The 17,198-nt window shown below is 40.2% G+C and overlaps 2 protein-coding genes across 6 annotated transcripts in view; one reads left to right on the forward strand and one right to left on the reverse strand.

Moving 5' to 3' along the window:
* The window catches only part of TGFBR1 (transforming growth factor beta receptor 1), a 75,022-nt gene that overhangs the window by 40,183 nt on the left and 17,641 nt on the right, over positions 1 to 17,198 (forward strand). For 2 of the 3 annotated variants that reach the window (XM_006063433.4, NM_001290926.1), the window contains 3 exon segments: positions 3,905 to 4,135; positions 10,233 to 10,400; positions 13,103 to 13,259. In XM_006063433.4, coding sequence (XP_006063495.1) covers positions 3,905 to 4,135; positions 10,233 to 10,400; positions 13,103 to 13,259 — 556 coding nt within the window. 3 annotated transcript variants of the gene reach the window in all.
* ALG2 (ALG2 alpha-1,3/1,6-mannosyltransferase) overlaps positions 8,503 to 17,198 on the reverse strand; it is a 107,089-nt gene continuing 98,393 nt past the window's right edge. The window contains exons 5-6 of one of the 3 annotated variants that reach the window (XR_006550007.2): positions 9,865 to 10,019; positions 8,503 to 8,827 (exon numbers count right to left, since the gene is read on the reverse strand). The gene's annotated coding sequence lies outside the window, so the exon portion shown is untranslated. Of the gene's footprint in view, positions 8,828 to 8,886; positions 9,023 to 9,821; positions 10,020 to 17,198 lie in introns of those variants that run through there. The other 2 variants (XR_006550008.2, XR_003108240.3) reach the window with 2 other exon arrangements.

Raw genomic sequence — 17,198 nt, forward strand, 5'->3', positions numbered from 1 at the left:
GCATGGGCTTCAGTCGTTGTGGTGCATGGGCCTAGCCGCCCAGCATGTGGAATCTTTCTGGACCAGGGGATCAAACTTGTGTCTCCTGCATTGGCAGGGGGATTCTTAACTGCTGGACCACCAGTAAAGTCCCTGAAATGAACTCTTATGTATACTTTACATCTTTTTAAGTACGTGGTGTGGCCCTGTTCAAAGGCTTTAGTGTCTACTGTATGTACTTTCAGTATGTTAGTGTCTACTGTAAACATAATTAGGAATTGGTTATTCATAATACAAATGAGCTCCTTTGTTTAATTTCCTACAGGTTTATTTTTAACCAGCAGTCTCCTTGTAAAAACAACTGTTTACAATTAGACTGCTAACTACTTTGCAGGAAGTGAGGGGTGGATGGATAGAGCAAGGGAAAGGAAAGACCTATTTGAGAAGCTTAAAGATGAAAAGAGACAAAGATTTAATGTTTATATTTATATGCATTTCACACTAGAAACCAAAGAGAGCAGATAATTTCATTTACCCCTGTTGGGTTAATTTGATCTATAGTAGGCAACTCAATATAGATTACATGTGACACAGATTTATGCATATTAGACTACATAAACAGTGTAGAACATGATGTACACTGATATTTTAATTGTCAATGCCAGTATAATTTAAGGTGACAGTTCTTAGTCCATGAACTATTAAGTGAATTAGAATAGTCAAAAATACAGTTACTTAAATTTTATAGGTAGTTAAATACTTTTATATAAATGAAATGTGGTAAAATATTGAAAACTCTGTATGTTATAATCAAGCAAGTTCATTTGGTGAGAAAACTGCCAAAATCTCATCACCAAGGTAAGTTACTTGGCATCATTCTTTACGATATTAGTGTTGTGTGGGGAGCCAGTTCCTAGCACATCAGATCAGTCACTCAGTCGTGCCCGCCTCTTTGCAACCGCATGAATCGCAGCACACCAGGCCTCCCTGTCCATCACCAACTCCCGGAGTTCACTCAGACTCACGTCCATCGAGTCAGTGATGCTATCCAGCCATCTCATCCTCTGTCTTCCCCTTCTCCTCTTGCCCCCAATCCCTCCCAGCATCAGAGTCTTTTCCAATGAGTCAACTCTTCGCATGAGGTGGCCAAAGTACTGGAGTTTCAGCTTTAGCATCAGTCCTTCCAAAGAAATCCCAGGGCTGATCTCCTTCAGAATGGACTGGTTGGATCTCCTTGCAGTCCAAGGTATTCTCAAGAGTCTTCTCCAACACCACAGTTCAAAAGCATCAATTCTTCAGCGCTCAGCCTTCTTCACAGTCCAACTCTCACATCCATACATGACCACAGGAAAAACCATAGCCTTAACTAGACGAACCTTTGTTGGCAAAGTAATGTCTCTGCTTTTGAATATGCTATCTAGGTTGGTCATAACTTTCCTTCCAAGCAGTAAGCGTCTTTTAATTTCATGGCTGCAGTCACCATCTGTAGTGATTTTGGAGCCCAGAAAAATAAAGTCTGACACTGTTTCCACTGTTTCCCCATCTATTTCCCACGAAGTGATGAGACCAGATGCCATGATGTTCGTTTTCTGAATATTGAGCTTTAAGCCAACTTTTTCACTCTCCACTTTCACTTTCATCAAGAGGCTTTTTAGTTTCTCTTCACTTTCTTCCATAAGGGTGGTGTCATCTGCATATCTGAGGTTATTGATATTTCTCCTGGCCATCTTGATTCCAGCTTGTGCTTCTTCCAGCCCACCGTTTCTCATGATGTACTCTGCATAGAAGTTAAATAAACCGGGTGACAATATACAGCCTTGACGAACTCGTTTTCCTATTTGGAACTAGTCTGTTGTTCCATGTCCAGTTCTAACTGTTGCTTCTTGACCTGCATACAGATTTCTCAAGAGGCAGATCAGGTGGTCTGGTATTCCCATCTCTTTCAGAATTTTCCACAGTTTATTGTGATCCACACAGTCAAAGGCTTTGGCATAGTCAATAAAGCAGAAATAGATGTTTTTCTGGAACTCTCTTGCTTTTTCCATGATCCAGCGGATGTTGGCAATTTGATCTCTAGTTCTTCTGCCTTTTCTAAAACCAGCTTGAACATCAGGAAGTTCATGGTTCACATATTCCTGAAGCCTGGCTTGGAGAATTTTGAGCATTACTTTACTAGCGTGTGAGATGAGTGCAATTGTGCGGTAGTTTGAGCATTCTTTGGCATTGCCTTTCTTTGGGATTGGAATGAAAACTGACCTTTTCCAGTCCTGTGGCCACTGCTGAGTTTTCCAAATTTGCTGGCATATTGAGTGCAGCACTTTCACAGCATCATCTTTCAGGATTTGGAATAGCTCAACTGGAATTCCATCACCTCCACTAGCTTTGTTCGTAGTGATGCTTTCTAAGGCCCACTTGACTTCACATTCCAGGATGTCTGGCTCTAGGTCAGTGATCACACCATTGTGATTATCTGGGTCGTGAAGATCTTTTTTGTACAGTTCTTCTGTGTATTCTTGCCATCTCTTCTTAATATCTTCTGCTTCTGTTAGGTCCATACCATTTCTGTCCTTTATCGAGCCCATCTTTGCATGACATGTTCCCTTGGTATCTCTAATTTTCTTGAAGAGATCTCTAGTCTTTCCCATTCTGTTATTTTCCTCTATTTCTTTGCATTGATCGCAGAAGGCGGCTTTCTTCTCTTCTTGCTATTTTTTGGAACTCTGCATTCAGATGTTTATCTCTTTCCTTTTCTCCTTTGCTTTTCACTTCTCTTCTTTTCACAGGTATTTGTAAGGCCTCCCCAGCCAGCCATTTTGCTTTTTTGCATTTCTTTTCCATGGGGATGGTCTTGATCTCTCTCTCCTGTACAATGTCACGGACCTTATTCCATAGTTCATCAGGCACTCTTATCTATCAGATCTAGGCCCTTAAATCTATTTCTCACTTCCACTGTAGAATCATAAGGGATTTGATTTCGGTCATACCTGAATGGTCTAGTGGTTTTCCCAACTGAACGGCCGAGAGGAGCTACCCCGCGTCCAAGGTCAGAGGGGGTGGCCGAGAGGAGATAGCCAGCGCCGAGGTCAGGGGTGGCAGCCAGGGGGAGATACCCCACGCCCCAAGCCCTAGGCCAGGCGCCGCGTGCGGGAGGAGCTAGCCCACGCCCCTAAGCCCGAGGCCAGGGGCGGTGGCCGGGAGGACCAACCCCATGTCCAAGGAGCCGTGGCTGCGCGGGCACAGGAGGGCCTAGAGGAGCTGTCCTAGCACATAAATTAGTACATTGCTTGTCCTGAGATGGTTTTTGTGATCATTTTTAAAGTTAGACCAGAATTCACTTCTCTTGTTTCTGGTGTTTATATACTTTTTTCCTCCCATTCTTAAAACTTACCAGACTCATCTTTCTGAAATAAGATTTGTAAATCATTTCTTCCCATTCATGGCCCCTTTTCAGAAATATTTACCAGTTCCTCTTTCCCCTACAGCTCTTCACTGGTCATCTGGAGCTTGGCATTCAGTACTCCTCACATTCTGAAGCTGCTTCCCTCCTGTTCTACTGTTTTACTACACACGTCCCCGTTCTGCTTATCTAAGCTGGTTCCCTAAACATGTATCATCGATTTCCTTCCTTCTACTTTTGCTTGTTTATTCCTCCTACCTAAACACCTTACCTTCTCTTCTTTAGTCCTGTCCCTTCTGTAAACCCAGTCTAAATTCAGCTTATCTTTTAAAGCCTACCTTGACTCTTAGGCAGGAGTTTCTGGATCCTTTTATTAGTTTCCTTTTTATCATGAATTACTGATTTCACAAATTTACTCTGTATTTCCTAAGTGAGATTTTAAGTTTCTGGGTCATTCTTTAACACCTATCCTGGGTTAGAAACACATACTAATATTTTGTATTGAATATTGTTTATTTTTATCCTTAGGTTTACCATTGCTTGTTCAGAGAACAATTGCGAGAACTATTGTGTTACAAGAAAGTATTGGCAAAGGTCGTTTTGGAGAAGTTTGGCGAGGAAAATGGAGAGGAGAAGAAGTTGCTGTTAAAATATTCTCCTCTAGAGAAGAACGTTCATGGTTCCGTGAAGCAGAGATTTATCAGACAGTCATGTTACGTCACGAAAACATCTTGGGATTTATAGCAGCAGACAATAAAGGTCAGTGACATTTGCTTCTCCTCTGAGTGTAACAAAATATATTTTAATTCATTCTACAAATAAGACTACCAAACACTGTTATATTTGATGAGAAATGGATATTTGTCATATTGATTAGACCTATTAAGTAAAACAGAATACATTAGAAGCCTTTAGAAACAGAAACTTCTAAAAGATTTTCTTGATTCTTAACATGTTCCTAAACCTCTAATTACTTCATAAAGTATAAAGAGCTATTTAAAAAAAAACAAAAAATGAAACTATATGCTTTTGTGAATTTGGTTCTGGGAAGTTAGATATTGAATATAGTCATAACAGAGAAAAAAAATTCATAAGCTCTTGTTGCCCAGAGTTCTGAGATAGACTAGAGCTCAGATATGTTTCCTTTTAATCTCCTCCTGACCATTAGGGCATTCTAGTATTTCCTAATGAGCTTATTTATAGGGAGAATAAAAATAACTTCTCAAGTGTATTCTGTGTTTAAATTTCTAGGGCTAAATAGATTAGTCTTTTAAGTAAACTCACTTAGAGAAATGGTTTCTCTAAAACCACCTAGATCTTGGTAACCATGTGGATGAACCCTTTCTTGCCTGTGGTACACAGGTGATTGAGGCCAGGGGTCAGATCAGATGCTGAAGCAAGTGAGGAAGCCATGTGTGTAGACAGTCAGGATGAGCGGTGACTGAAAAGTCACTTCAGACTGTACTTACTTTTCTGGCTTCAGTTATTATAGCAGCGCCCACAATCCCTACCTTTTAGCTTTTGTCAGAGACTTGTATTAGACTCAACTCTCGTCGTACTTGCTTTGAATCAAATGTATTTCCTAGGATTGCTATTTGTTTTTTTAGAAAAATGCTTTCATTCTTTTTTAAAGGCCATAACCATAGTCATCTTTTTACTCTTCTCCCTTCCCATTTTCTTCAACAATATTTATTTCTTCAAAATGTTAATAGTGTTTAATCTTGGTGTTCATGGGTGATTTTGATTTTTCTTGTTGTTTCTCTGTATTTTCAAATTTATTTACAACGAACATTACTTGTTTTTTTTTTAACTTTTATTTCTAGAAAATATCTAGTATACAGAAAAGTAGAGAATAGGATAGTGGATTCCCATTCAGTTCAGTTTAGTCGCTCAGTCGTGTCTGACTCTTTGCAACCGCATGAATTGGAGCACGCCAGGCCTCCCTGTTCATCACCAACTCCTAGAGTTCACTGAGACTCACGTCCATCGAGTCAGTGATGCCATCCAGCCATCTCATCCTCTGTCGTCCCCTTCTCCTCCTGCCTCCAACCCCTCCCAGCATCAGAGTCTTTTCCAATAAGTCAACTCTTTGCATGAGGTGGCCAAAGTACTGGAGTTTCAGCTTTAGCATCATTCCTTCCAAAGAACACCCAGGACTGATCTCCTTCAGAATGGACTGGTTGGATCTCCTTGCAGTCCAAGGGACTCTCATTTCTGCTTTATTGACTATGCCAAAGCCTTTAACTGTGTGGATCACAATAAACTGTGGAAAATTCTGAAAGAGATGGGAATACCAGACCACCTGACCTGCCTCTTGAGAAACCTATATGCAGGTCAGGAAGCAACAGTTCGAACTGGACATGGAACAACAGACTGGTTCCAAATAGGAAAAGGAGTACGTCAAGGCTGTATATTGTCACCCTGCTTATTTAACTTATATGCAGAGTACATCATGAGAAACAGTGGGCTGGAAGAAGCACAAGCTGGAATCATGATTGCCGGGAGAAATATCAATAACCTCAGATATGCAGATGACACCACCCTTATGGCAGAAAGTGAAGAGGAACTTAAAAAGCCTCTTGATGAAAGTGAAAGAGGAGAGTGAAAAAGTTGGCTTAAAGCTCAACATTCAGAAAACTAAGATCATGACATCCGGTCCCATCACTTCATGGGAAATAGATGGGGATTCCCATTACCCAGCTTCAAAAATTATCAGCTCATTGCAAATCATATTTGAGTTTGGATTCCATCTACTCTGCCCCCTTTGAATTATTTGAAGCTAATACCAGCAATACATCTTTTCACTATGAATATTTCAGTTTGCATCTTTAGATTATAGGGAATCATTTTTTTATGAAACATAACCATACTACCATTGTCAATTTAAAAGATGCCATCAAATACCTAGTCAGTTTCATATTTCTGCAGTTGTCTACTTATTGGTTATTCACTTTTAGGATCCATTGCATTTGGTTGATATTTATCTTAAATCCTTTAAAAACACTGGGGATCCCCCACTTTTTTTCCCTTCTTGCAGTTTATTTGTTAAACTGGATTACTTGTCTTATAGAGCTTATCATATTCTAGATTTGCTAATTGAATTCATACAGTATCTCTGAACTTGCTCCTTGTATAATTTGAAAACTGGTAGTTAAAATTAGAAACTGAATCTGATTATTTTATTGGTTTTCTGACTGAAAATATTATATACTTTCTACATATTGTATTCTTTCTATTGCATCTCATCAGGAGGCATATATATGTGATTATCTACTTTTTGTGACCTGGGGTGATGATGGATGTAAGCAGCTGTTATCAATAGATACTACTAATTTGGTATTATTTAAAAACAAAACAAACAAAACTAGTACTCATAGTCTGACCCAAGTCCTTAGTTTTCATTTTCTTCTCTCTTAGACACCATTTTTATTCTTCCCCAATGCTTTAAAACAGTCTTAATATATTCTGTGAGTATGGAGTTTTTACTTTGCCAATAAAGGTCCGTCTAGTCAAGGGTATCGTTTTTCCAGTGGTCAGGTATGGATTTGAGAGTTGGACTGTGAAGAAGGCTGAGCGCCGAAGAATTGATGCTTTTGAACTGTGGTGTTGGAGAAGACTCTTCAGAGTCCCTTGGACTACAAGGAGATCCAACCAGTCCATTCTGAAGGAGATCAGTCCTGGGTGTTCTTTGGAAGGACTGATGCTAAAGCTGAAACTCCAGTACTTTGGCCACCTCATGCGAAGAGTTGACTCATGGGACAAGACTCTGATGCTGGGAGGGATTGGGGGCAGGAGGAAAAGGGGACGACAGAGGATGAGATGGCTGGATGGCATCACCGACTCGATGGACGTGGGTTTAGGTGAACTCCAGGAGTTGGCGATGGACAGGGAGTGCTGTGATTCATGGGGTCTCAGAGTTGGAGACGACTGAGCAACTTAACTGAACTGATGGAGTTTTTAAAATTTTTTTATTGAAGGATAATTGCTTTACAGAATTTTGTTTTCTGTCAAACCTCAACATGAATCAGTCACAGGTATACATATATCCCCTCCCTTTTGAACCTCCCTCCCCTTCCCACCCCTCTAGATTGATACAGAGCTGTTTGCGTTTCCTGAGCCATACAGCAAATTCCCATTGGCTATCTATTTTACATATGGTAATGTAAGTTTCCATGTTACTCTTTCCATACATCTCACCCTCTCCTTTCCTCTCCCCACATCCATAAGTCTATTCTGTTTCTCAACTGTTGCCCTGTAAATAAATTCTTCAGTACCATTTTCTAGATTCTGTATATATGCATTAGAATATGATATTTATCTTTTCTCTGACTCACTTCACTCTGTATAATAGGTTTTAGGTTTATCCACCTCATCAGAACTGACTCAAATGCATTCCTTTTTATGGCTGTCGATGGACATCTAGGTTGCTTCCATGTTCTAGCTATTGTAAATATTGCTGCAGTGAACAATGGGATAGAGGTATCTTCTTCAATTTTGGTTTCCTCAGGGTATATGCCTAGGAGTGGGATTGCTGGGTCATACAGTGGTTTTATTCCTAGTTTTTTAAGGAATCTCCATACTGTCTTCCATAGTGGCTGTATCACTTTACATTCCCACCAACAGTGCAAGAGTGTTCCCTTTTCTCCACACCCTCTCCAGCATTTATTGTTTGTAGACTTTTTGATGATGGCCATTCTGAATGGTGTGAGGTGATAATACCTCATTGTAGTTTTGATTTGCATTTCTCTAATGAGCGATGTTGAGCATCTTTTCACGTTTGTTAGCCATCTGTATGTCTTCTTTGGAGAAATGTCTGTTTAGGTCTTTTCTCCACTTTCTGATTTTTCTGAAACCCTTGTTAACTCATATGAAGGCTCTAATTTTACAAATAGTAATTTCTCCCTCAAAGAACTCACCCATATTTTTGGTTTCAAATTCAGTGGTGGCAGTGACTCTAAAAACTGCAGTTTGAGGCTCTTACCAGGCTCAGCATGTTTTAGGCTTGTTCTAAGTTGTTAACATGCTGACTGGCAAAAAGCGCTCCTGCTACTGTGCCCTGAACGCTTCTCTGTGCTCAAGCGGCAGCCAAGCTAGTGCTGTCACCTAGTGGTCACCGTGGGAACGGGTGGCCCTGCTGGCTCTTCCCTGCTCTCCTTTCTTCTGTGTTAGGGGGCAGTGGACTCTGCTTAGAACCTAGGGCTGCCGCTCCCCCACCACCTTCACCTCCAGCCCCCATTCCCTTTTCCTTTATTTTCCTCCTAATTTAGTTAATTCCAACTCAGACAACCCTTTATGTGGGCATAGCCTCTAGTATATCCTTCCACCTCTCTTGTCAATTACCTCAGAAAATCTCCCAGTCTTCCATCTTACTGTGTTCCAAATTTATTTCTTATTTGTGAACCTTCCAGAATTCAGCTATGGTTTATCATGCAGATGTACTTAGTGATATACCTGTATCAAGGAAAAGGAAAGGTACAAGTTTGAACAGAATCAGTTGATTAAAGTTTATGAACAAATTTATAAAGAACTGGTATCATGAATATCTAAATCCTTTCAAAAATACTCAGCAACCTCCTCCAGAATCTTCTGAAAACATTTCATTCCTTCATTTCTTCTAATCAGAGTTGCTTTCTTTCAAGAAACAACCTTCAAAATAAAGTGTTTTATGTCACTTTGAGTTTCTTTCATTTTACAACTAACAGGGAAGGAAATAGCACATTTTAGTTCTTGTGTGCCATGCTAAATGCTTTTTAAAAACCTATTATCTTATTTTTAAAATCTCCTTAGTGGTCTTGAAAAGTTAAGGTATTCTTGTAGTGTAAAAGAGGAAACAAAGGCTCACTGTTAAGAAGTTTCTTAACCAGTCTAAGGTCACGCAGTCAGTAACAGCCAGGCCCTGGATTCCAACCCAGGTCAGAATGACTCCAAGTAAAGCATCTTTTACTGAAATGCCCTGCCTCCTAGTATTGTAATACTGTTTTGCTATCACGATTTTGTGAAATATATGGTTCTCCAGCTAATGGACTTTTGTGGACCAGCCTAGCCTAGAAGCCCAGCCAGAACCTGTTCCTGAGGGAAAATACATTTTCATTTCACATACTGGTTTACAGTTAATTGAACTTTTGGAAAAAGGCACATTCTTAGCTGGTGACGTTTAAAACTACCTTGTGTAAAATTAAATTCAGTCCCAGCCTTTTCCCCTCCTGACATTTTTAGTTCCTATCTCAGCTACTCCACGTGTCAGTGATACTACTGTTTTTATAGTTTTCTAAGCTGGATACCTTGGAATTGTAATAATCTTACTTGGCTTCTTGTTGAACTGTATACACAGTTTGTAATTAAAGCTTGCATTTCTCATTTAAGGTCACATATGGTTTGTCTCATAATATTCCATTCCCACTGTGGCTGTGCTAGGTTCAAGGTATTTCTCTTTTTCCTCCTCCCTTGTTTCCCTCCCAGCTTCCAGGAACAATCACTGAGCACCTCACCTGGACCAGGCATTCTTCTATGTATTAAACAGTCCCATCCCTGCTACTGTTTGTGTGGACTCGAGATCAGCGTCTTTACACTGTGATTCTTTGTCTCTTGAATGGACTAGTTGTCTTTGCCTCAATCTCAAGAATAGGCAACTTAATTTAAGGACCTAAAGGATATAAACATAAACGTATAAGAAAACTGAAAATAAATGAAAATATATGAACAAGAAAAACAAAATATGAAAGAAATCTATACAAATGTAAGGTACCAACGTGTTGCCATTGTGTGATTCAGGACTGAGTAAAAAGTCATAATGTTTGAACAGATAAATCATAAATATTCTATAGCCTATCTGAAATATTGTTTTTCTACTTGGCAGACAATGGCACATGGACTCAGCTCTGGTTGGTGTCAGATTATCATGAGCACGGATCCCTTTTTGATTATTTGAACAGATACACAGTTACTGTGGAAGGAATGATAAAACTTGCTCTGTCCACAGCAAGTGGGCTTGCCCATCTTCACATGGAGATAGTTGGTACCCAAGGTAACTCAAAGCAGTCCTGTTATTTAAGCTTTAAATTCCTATGGGTCTAATGTCTATTCAGAAAATTTTTGCAAGAAGTCAGCTGAAGTAGAAATGTTTAAAATGAGTTTTTATATGAGAATATTTTAACTTTCTGTTGAAAATCTAACGTAGAGTTAGGAATCTAGGAATTTGATTAGAGATTCTCTAGTTGTTATAACAATACTGATATTTTGGTAAGTTCTTAAAAGTAGTGTTTAGTCTTGTGATTTTGAGGATCTTGATTTTGGAATTTATGTATAGTACCAAATGAAATGTGAAGATGCTCTGTAAACATCCAACATGCTACATAAATGTTATCTGACCATCTGATAATTGTGTTTGATCCTAGGATAAGGAGATTGCATGAGTTAGTATTGTGCTATATAAGAGATCAGATGCCAGTGTAGTCTCTGCTCTGATGATTATCCACTTGCTAACCCCATTACCAGCTTTACTATATACGTCACACATGCTGTTTTACTAGTTCAGCCTGCCCCATCTTTGCAAAATCATTGTTGATTATAATAGCCTTATTGAGTTATAATTCACATTACTATGTCACATACAATAAACTGGAAAATTCTTAGAGAGATGGGAATACCATACCACCTTACCTATCTCCCTAGAAACCTGTATGCGGATCAAGAAGCAACAGTTAGAACTGGACATGAAACAAAATAGACTTCAAAAACAGGTTCAAAATTGGAAAAGGAGTACAGCAAGGCTGTATATTGTCACCCTGCTTATTTAATTTATATGCAGAATACATCATGTGAGATACCAGGCTGGGTGAATCACAAGCTGGAATCAAGACTACTAGAAGAAATATCAACAACCTCAGAATGATGGTAATGACAGAAAGTGAAGAGTAACTAAAGAGCCTCTTGATGAAGGTGAAAGAGGAGCGTGAAAAAGCTGGCTTAAAAGTCAACATTCAAAAAAGGAAGATCATGGCATCCAGTTACATCACTTTATGACAAATAGAAAGGGAAAAGTGAAAGCAGTGACAGATTTTCTTTTCTTGGGCTCCAAAATCACTGTGGACGGTGACTGCAGCCATGAAATTAAGACACTTGCTCCTTGGAAGGAAAGCTATGACAGACCTAGGTAGCGTATTAAAAAGCAGAGACATCACTCTGCCGAGAGAGGTCTGTGTAGTCAAAGCTGTGGCTTTCCAGTAGTCATGTATGAATATGAGAGCTGGACCATAAAGAAGGCTGAGCGCCAAAGAATTGATGGTTTCGATCTGTGGCGCTGGAGAAGACTCTTGAGAATTCCTAGGGCTGCAAGGAGATCAAACCAGTCAGTCCTAAAAGAAAACCCAGAATATCTTTGGAAGGAGTGATGCTGAAGCTCCAATACTTTGGCCACCTAGTACAAAGAGCCAACTCATTGCAAAAGACCCTGGTGCTGGGGAAAATAGAAGGCAAAAGGGAAAGGGGGTGGCAGGGGATGAGATGGTTAGATAGCATCACCAACTCAATGGACATCAGTTTGAACAAACTCCAGGAGACAGGCCAGGAGCCTGGCCTGCTCCAGTCCATGGGTCGCAAAGAGTCAGACATGACTTGGTGACTGAACAATAACAAATTGAGTTGTAATTCACATACTATACAATTTACCCATTTGGTGTACAAATCAGTGGTTTTTAGTATAATCAGTTTTGTATAGCTATCACCACATTTTAAGAACATTTAACATTTTCATTACCTCAAAAGAGGTGAGGCCTGTAGTTCTCTGCAGTCACCCCCCATTTCCCTCTAAATTCTCTGGCCCTGGGCAACCTCTAACTTATTTTCCATCTATTGTTCAGTCACTAAGTTGTGTCTGACTCTTTATGACCATCTATATAGATTTGCTTATTCTGGACATAGCATATGGAATCATACAATATATCTTTTATGACTAGCTGCTTTCTAGTATAGGTTCAAGGTTTATCCATGTTGCAGCATTATCAGAAATTCATTCCCTTTTATGTCCAAGCAATATTTCATTATATGGATTTTACTACATTTTGGGTATCATTTGTTGTTTCCACTTTGGGCTATTATGAATAATGCTGCTATGAACACTGATGTACAAGTTTTAGTGTGGATACGTTTCCATTATCTTGGGTATATGCCTGGAGGTGAAGTTACTGGATCAGACAGTAACTAATGATTTGGGGGAAAAAAAAAAAAAAAAAGTCTGGCAAGTTTCACAAAGGGCCTGTACTATTTTATTGTACATTCCCACCAGTAGCCTCTGAGGGTTCCAAGTTTTACACACTGTAATTATTTTATAATAGCACTTTTTCTAGTAGTTAGTATTAAAGGCATTACACATTTAATGAATATATTCCAGTTGATAGGCAAAAAAGGTGATCTAGATTTTTGGTTCTTGGATTGGAATATTAGTACCTAGGCGTCCTATAAAAAAAGATTCATAGGGTATCAACAAACTAGTATCTTTAACCTCCTGGTTTTTGAGTGTTAGACATATTTTTGAACATCATCTGTTTTCTTTGAAATGTAATCTCATCAACTTTTTGCGCACTGATTCATGTTAGTTGGTTTGGTAAGGGCCCAGGTATTGCAGTGATGGGGATGAAATGCTTTTGACCCTGGGATGGGAGGACTTGGGGGGGGTTTGTGATTGGTATTACCCTTTAAGCAACCATGTTTAACTTTCTTTTTCTTCAGGAAAACCAGCCATAGCTCATAGGGATTTGAAATCAAAGAATATCTTGGTAAAGAAGAATGGAACTTGCTGTATTGCAGACTTAGGATTGGCAGTAAGGCATGATTCGGCCACAGATACAATTGACATTGCTCCAAACCACAGAGTGGGAACAAAAAGGTATACTTATCACAGAGTGAACACAGTTATTTTTATGTTCTGAAGTTGACTTCTTTTCCTTCTCATTTCTAGATACATAACTTTTCTGAAACTCAACCTTGTTCTTTATTAGATTGCTCACAGGTAGAAGATCTCATGGTCTTGCCTGCTCTGAAATCATGGTTAGCTAACTTACAAAGGTTACTGCTGATGAAAGGTAGCCTTTCCAGAAAATACTACCATTAGTTATGTTATCATAACAGTAGTTAATATTAATGGGGTACCTACTGTGTACCAGTCATTTTAATGTGTCTCTTATGTATATTACATCATTTAATGTTCTCTTCAAATGTTGTGATGTAGTTAGCCCAACTGTTTTTATATTTTTATTTCCTGAAAACATAGCTTTCTCTCTTCAAACTTTCACATGTGCTATATCCTAGAGCAGCAGTCTCCACCCTTTTTGGCACCCGGGACTCATTGTTTTCAAGATAATTTTCCCAAGGACCAGGGGTAGGGAAGATTCAGGCACATTACATTCATTGTGTACTTTATTTTTAATCTAATGCTGCCACTGATCTGACAGGAGGTGCCACAGTCTGTGGGCCTGACTTCTGTTCTAGAGCATACTTTCCCCTCCTGTTTCCTTAACTTGTACTCAGTCTTCCTTTCTCAGAGGAATCTTTTTCTGGACTGTTAGATGTCCTTGTCAGGCACCCACATTGCACGCTAAATCTGGACCACTTAGCACATTATAACTGTTCACTTATCTGTATATACCATTGGATCGTAAGCTGCTTGAGAGAAGCCTTGTAGTCCCAGCATCTATCACAGTGCCTAGAAGATAGTAGGTCCTCAATAAGTAGTTGTTGAATCTATGAGTACTCCCCTGGTAGCTCAGTCAGTAAACAATCTGCCTACTATGTGGGAGACCCAGGTTCTGTTCTTGGGTCAGGAAGATCCTCTGGAGAAGGGAATGGCAACCCACTCCAGAATTCTTGCCTGGAAAATCCCACGGACAGAGGAGCCTGGTGGGCTACAGTCCATGGAGTCACAGAGAGTCGGACATGACTGTGTGACTAACACACACATGAGTACTCAAAGAACCTAAGTAGGTAAGTATCACTGCCCTCAGTTCACAGATGAGGAAACCACCTTGTGAAGGTTAATGTGGCCAACCAACCTCCTGGATTAGGTAAGCTGAAGAGCTGAGATTTGAACCTGGGCCTTTCTGACCCAAAAGGCTTTGCATTATGTATCACAGCATTTTGCCACCACATACCATCAAACTGCTATGCTGGACTTGAATAGAGCTGAGCTTTATTCTGTCTCAGCTGTATTTATGGATTCAATGGGGACTCTCAGATCTTTTGACTCAGGGTTCCAGGCAGTGGCTGCTGCAGGTCTTTGTGAGTCCGAATCTGTAACCTTAGTAGGATTTTTGAAACCTCAGAACTGTGCAATATGGTATCATTAAGGACTGGCATGCATTTTTATCTATTATTTTGTTCCCTGGAGTATGTCCTTGCCTTTCCTTTTATCCTGTTTTAGTGCGAAGACTTCTAGACTGAAATACATAGTCCCTGCATAGTACACAGCAAAGCAGGTGGTGTATAGTAGGACACCTAGGATGTGGGTCATTGGAAACAAAGATCATAAGGCAAATAGCATAAAATTGCTATTTCAGCTTTTCATGGGATTTGGAGTAAACCAGTGGAGATATTTTTCTTGAGTCTAATATGATCTCAGTTATGCGTGGAAGCTTAGGCTTCAGAAATCAGACCTGGGGGGCACGGGGGTGGGATGTATAGAAACAGTCTGAAGGGGTTAGAGTCTGATGTGACCGCATCTGAGGGCGTACGCAGAGAAAGCCTGGGCTGCCTTAGAATCCAGGCGCCATCATGTGGGCCGTGTGTGAGGGTCGTTTTCCCCTGCATTAGCTTTCAGGCAGCAGGATACCACCTCCAGGAACAATCATGAGCTGCCACCACTGCCAAGAACACCAGGACCAGATATCTGCATGCCCTCTATCAAAGGGATAATTACCAGTACATGCTGAGGGGAGAGGTGACAGGCATCCATACTAAAACAGCCCTTGCACCAAAAATACTAAACCCACACAAGGTACAAAGCGGGGCTCCCACCTATAAACAGTCCTCAGAGACCATCGTAGATAATTGTTTCTCCTAAATTCACAAGATGATGCCGTGAAAGTGCTGCACTCAATATGCCAGCAAATTTGGAAAATTCAGCAGTGGCCACAGGACTGGAAAAGGTCAGTTTTCATTCCAATCCCAAAGAACATTTAGACTACTGCACAATTGCACTCATCTCACACGCTAGCAAAGTAATGCTCAAAATTCTCCAAGCCAGGCCTCAGCAGTATGTGAACCGTGAACTTCCTGATGTTCAAGCTGGTTTTAGAAAAGGCAGAGGAACCAGAGATCAAATTGCCAACATCCATTGGGTCATTGAAAAAGCAAGAGAGTTCCAGAAAAACATCTACTTCTGCTTTATTGACTACACCAAAGCCTTTGACTGTGTGGATCATAACAAACTGTGGAAAATCTTCAAGAGATGGGAATACCAGACCACCTGACCTGCCTCTTGAGAAATCTGTATGCAGGTCAAGAAACAACAGTTAGAACTGGACATGGAACAATAGACTGGTTCCAAATCAGGAAAGGAGTACGTCAAGGCTGTATATTGTCACCCTGCTTTCATGCAGAGTACATCATGCGAAACGCCAGGCTGGATGAAGCACAAGCTGGAATCAAGATTGCCGGGAGAAATATCAATAACCTCAGATATGCAGATGACACCAACCTTATGGCAGAAAGTGAAGAAGAACTAAAGAGACTCTTGATGAAAGTGCAAGAGGACAGTGAAAGAGCTGACTAAAACTCAACATTCAGAAAACGAAGATCATGGCATCTGGTCCCATCACTTCATGGCAAATAGATGGGGAAACAGTGGAAACAGTGTCAGACTTTATTTTTCTGGGCTCCAAAATCACTGCAGATGGTGACTGCAGCCATGAAATTAAAATATGCTTGCTCCCTGGAAGGAAAGTATGACCAACCTAGACAGCATATTAAAAAGCATAGACATCACTTTGTCAACAAAGGTCCATCTAGTCAAGGCTATGGTTTTTCCAGTAATCACATATGAATGTGAGTGTTGGACTGTAAAGAAAGCTGAGTGCTGAAGAATTGATGCTTTTGAACTGTGGTGTTGGAGAAGACTCTTGAGAGTCCCTTGGACTGCAAGGAGGTCCAGCCTGTCCATCCTAAAGGAAATCAGTCCTGAGGAAGGACTGATGTTGAAGCTGAAACTCCAATACTTTGCCCACCTGATGGGAAGAAGTGACTCACTAGAAAAGACCTTGATGCTGGGAAAGATTGAAGGTGGGAGGAGAGGGGGCAACAGAAGATGAGATGGTTGGATGGCGTCACCGCCTCAATGGACATGAATTTGATTAAGTTCAAGGAGTTGGTGATGGACAGGGAAGCCTGTCATGCTGCAGTCCATGGGGCTGCAAAGAGTCAGACATGATGAGCAACTGAACTGAAGAAGAGAAATATTAAGTAAAATGAAGAAGCAGAGGAACCACTCCCAGTTGAAAGACCAAGAGAATTCCCTTGAAAGAGCAATGAAACAGACCTCTTCAGTCTAGTAGGCACTGATTTCAAAAAGAAGACAGAAAATACTGAAGGAATTAAAAAAGGCTATCAACAGAAATACAGAGTACTGTAAAAAAGGAATTCGAAACTATAAACAGGAACCAAGAAAACTCACTTGCCAAGACAAAAACTGAAGTAAAGGCAATGAATAGCAGAATAAATAAGTGACCTGGAAGACAGAATATGAAAACTGCCCAATTAGGACAGCAGACAGAAAGCCAAACGAAAAAAAGGGACCTATGGGGTAAGATAAAGTATGCCAATCTATGCGTAATAG

The sequence above is a fragment of the Bubalus bubalis genome, chromosome 3 (assembly GCF_019923935.1).
Source record: "Bubalus bubalis isolate 160015118507 breed Murrah chromosome 3, NDDB_SH_1, whole genome shotgun sequence".
Taxonomy (NCBI): domain Eukaryota; kingdom Metazoa; phylum Chordata; class Mammalia; order Artiodactyla; family Bovidae; genus Bubalus; species Bubalus bubalis.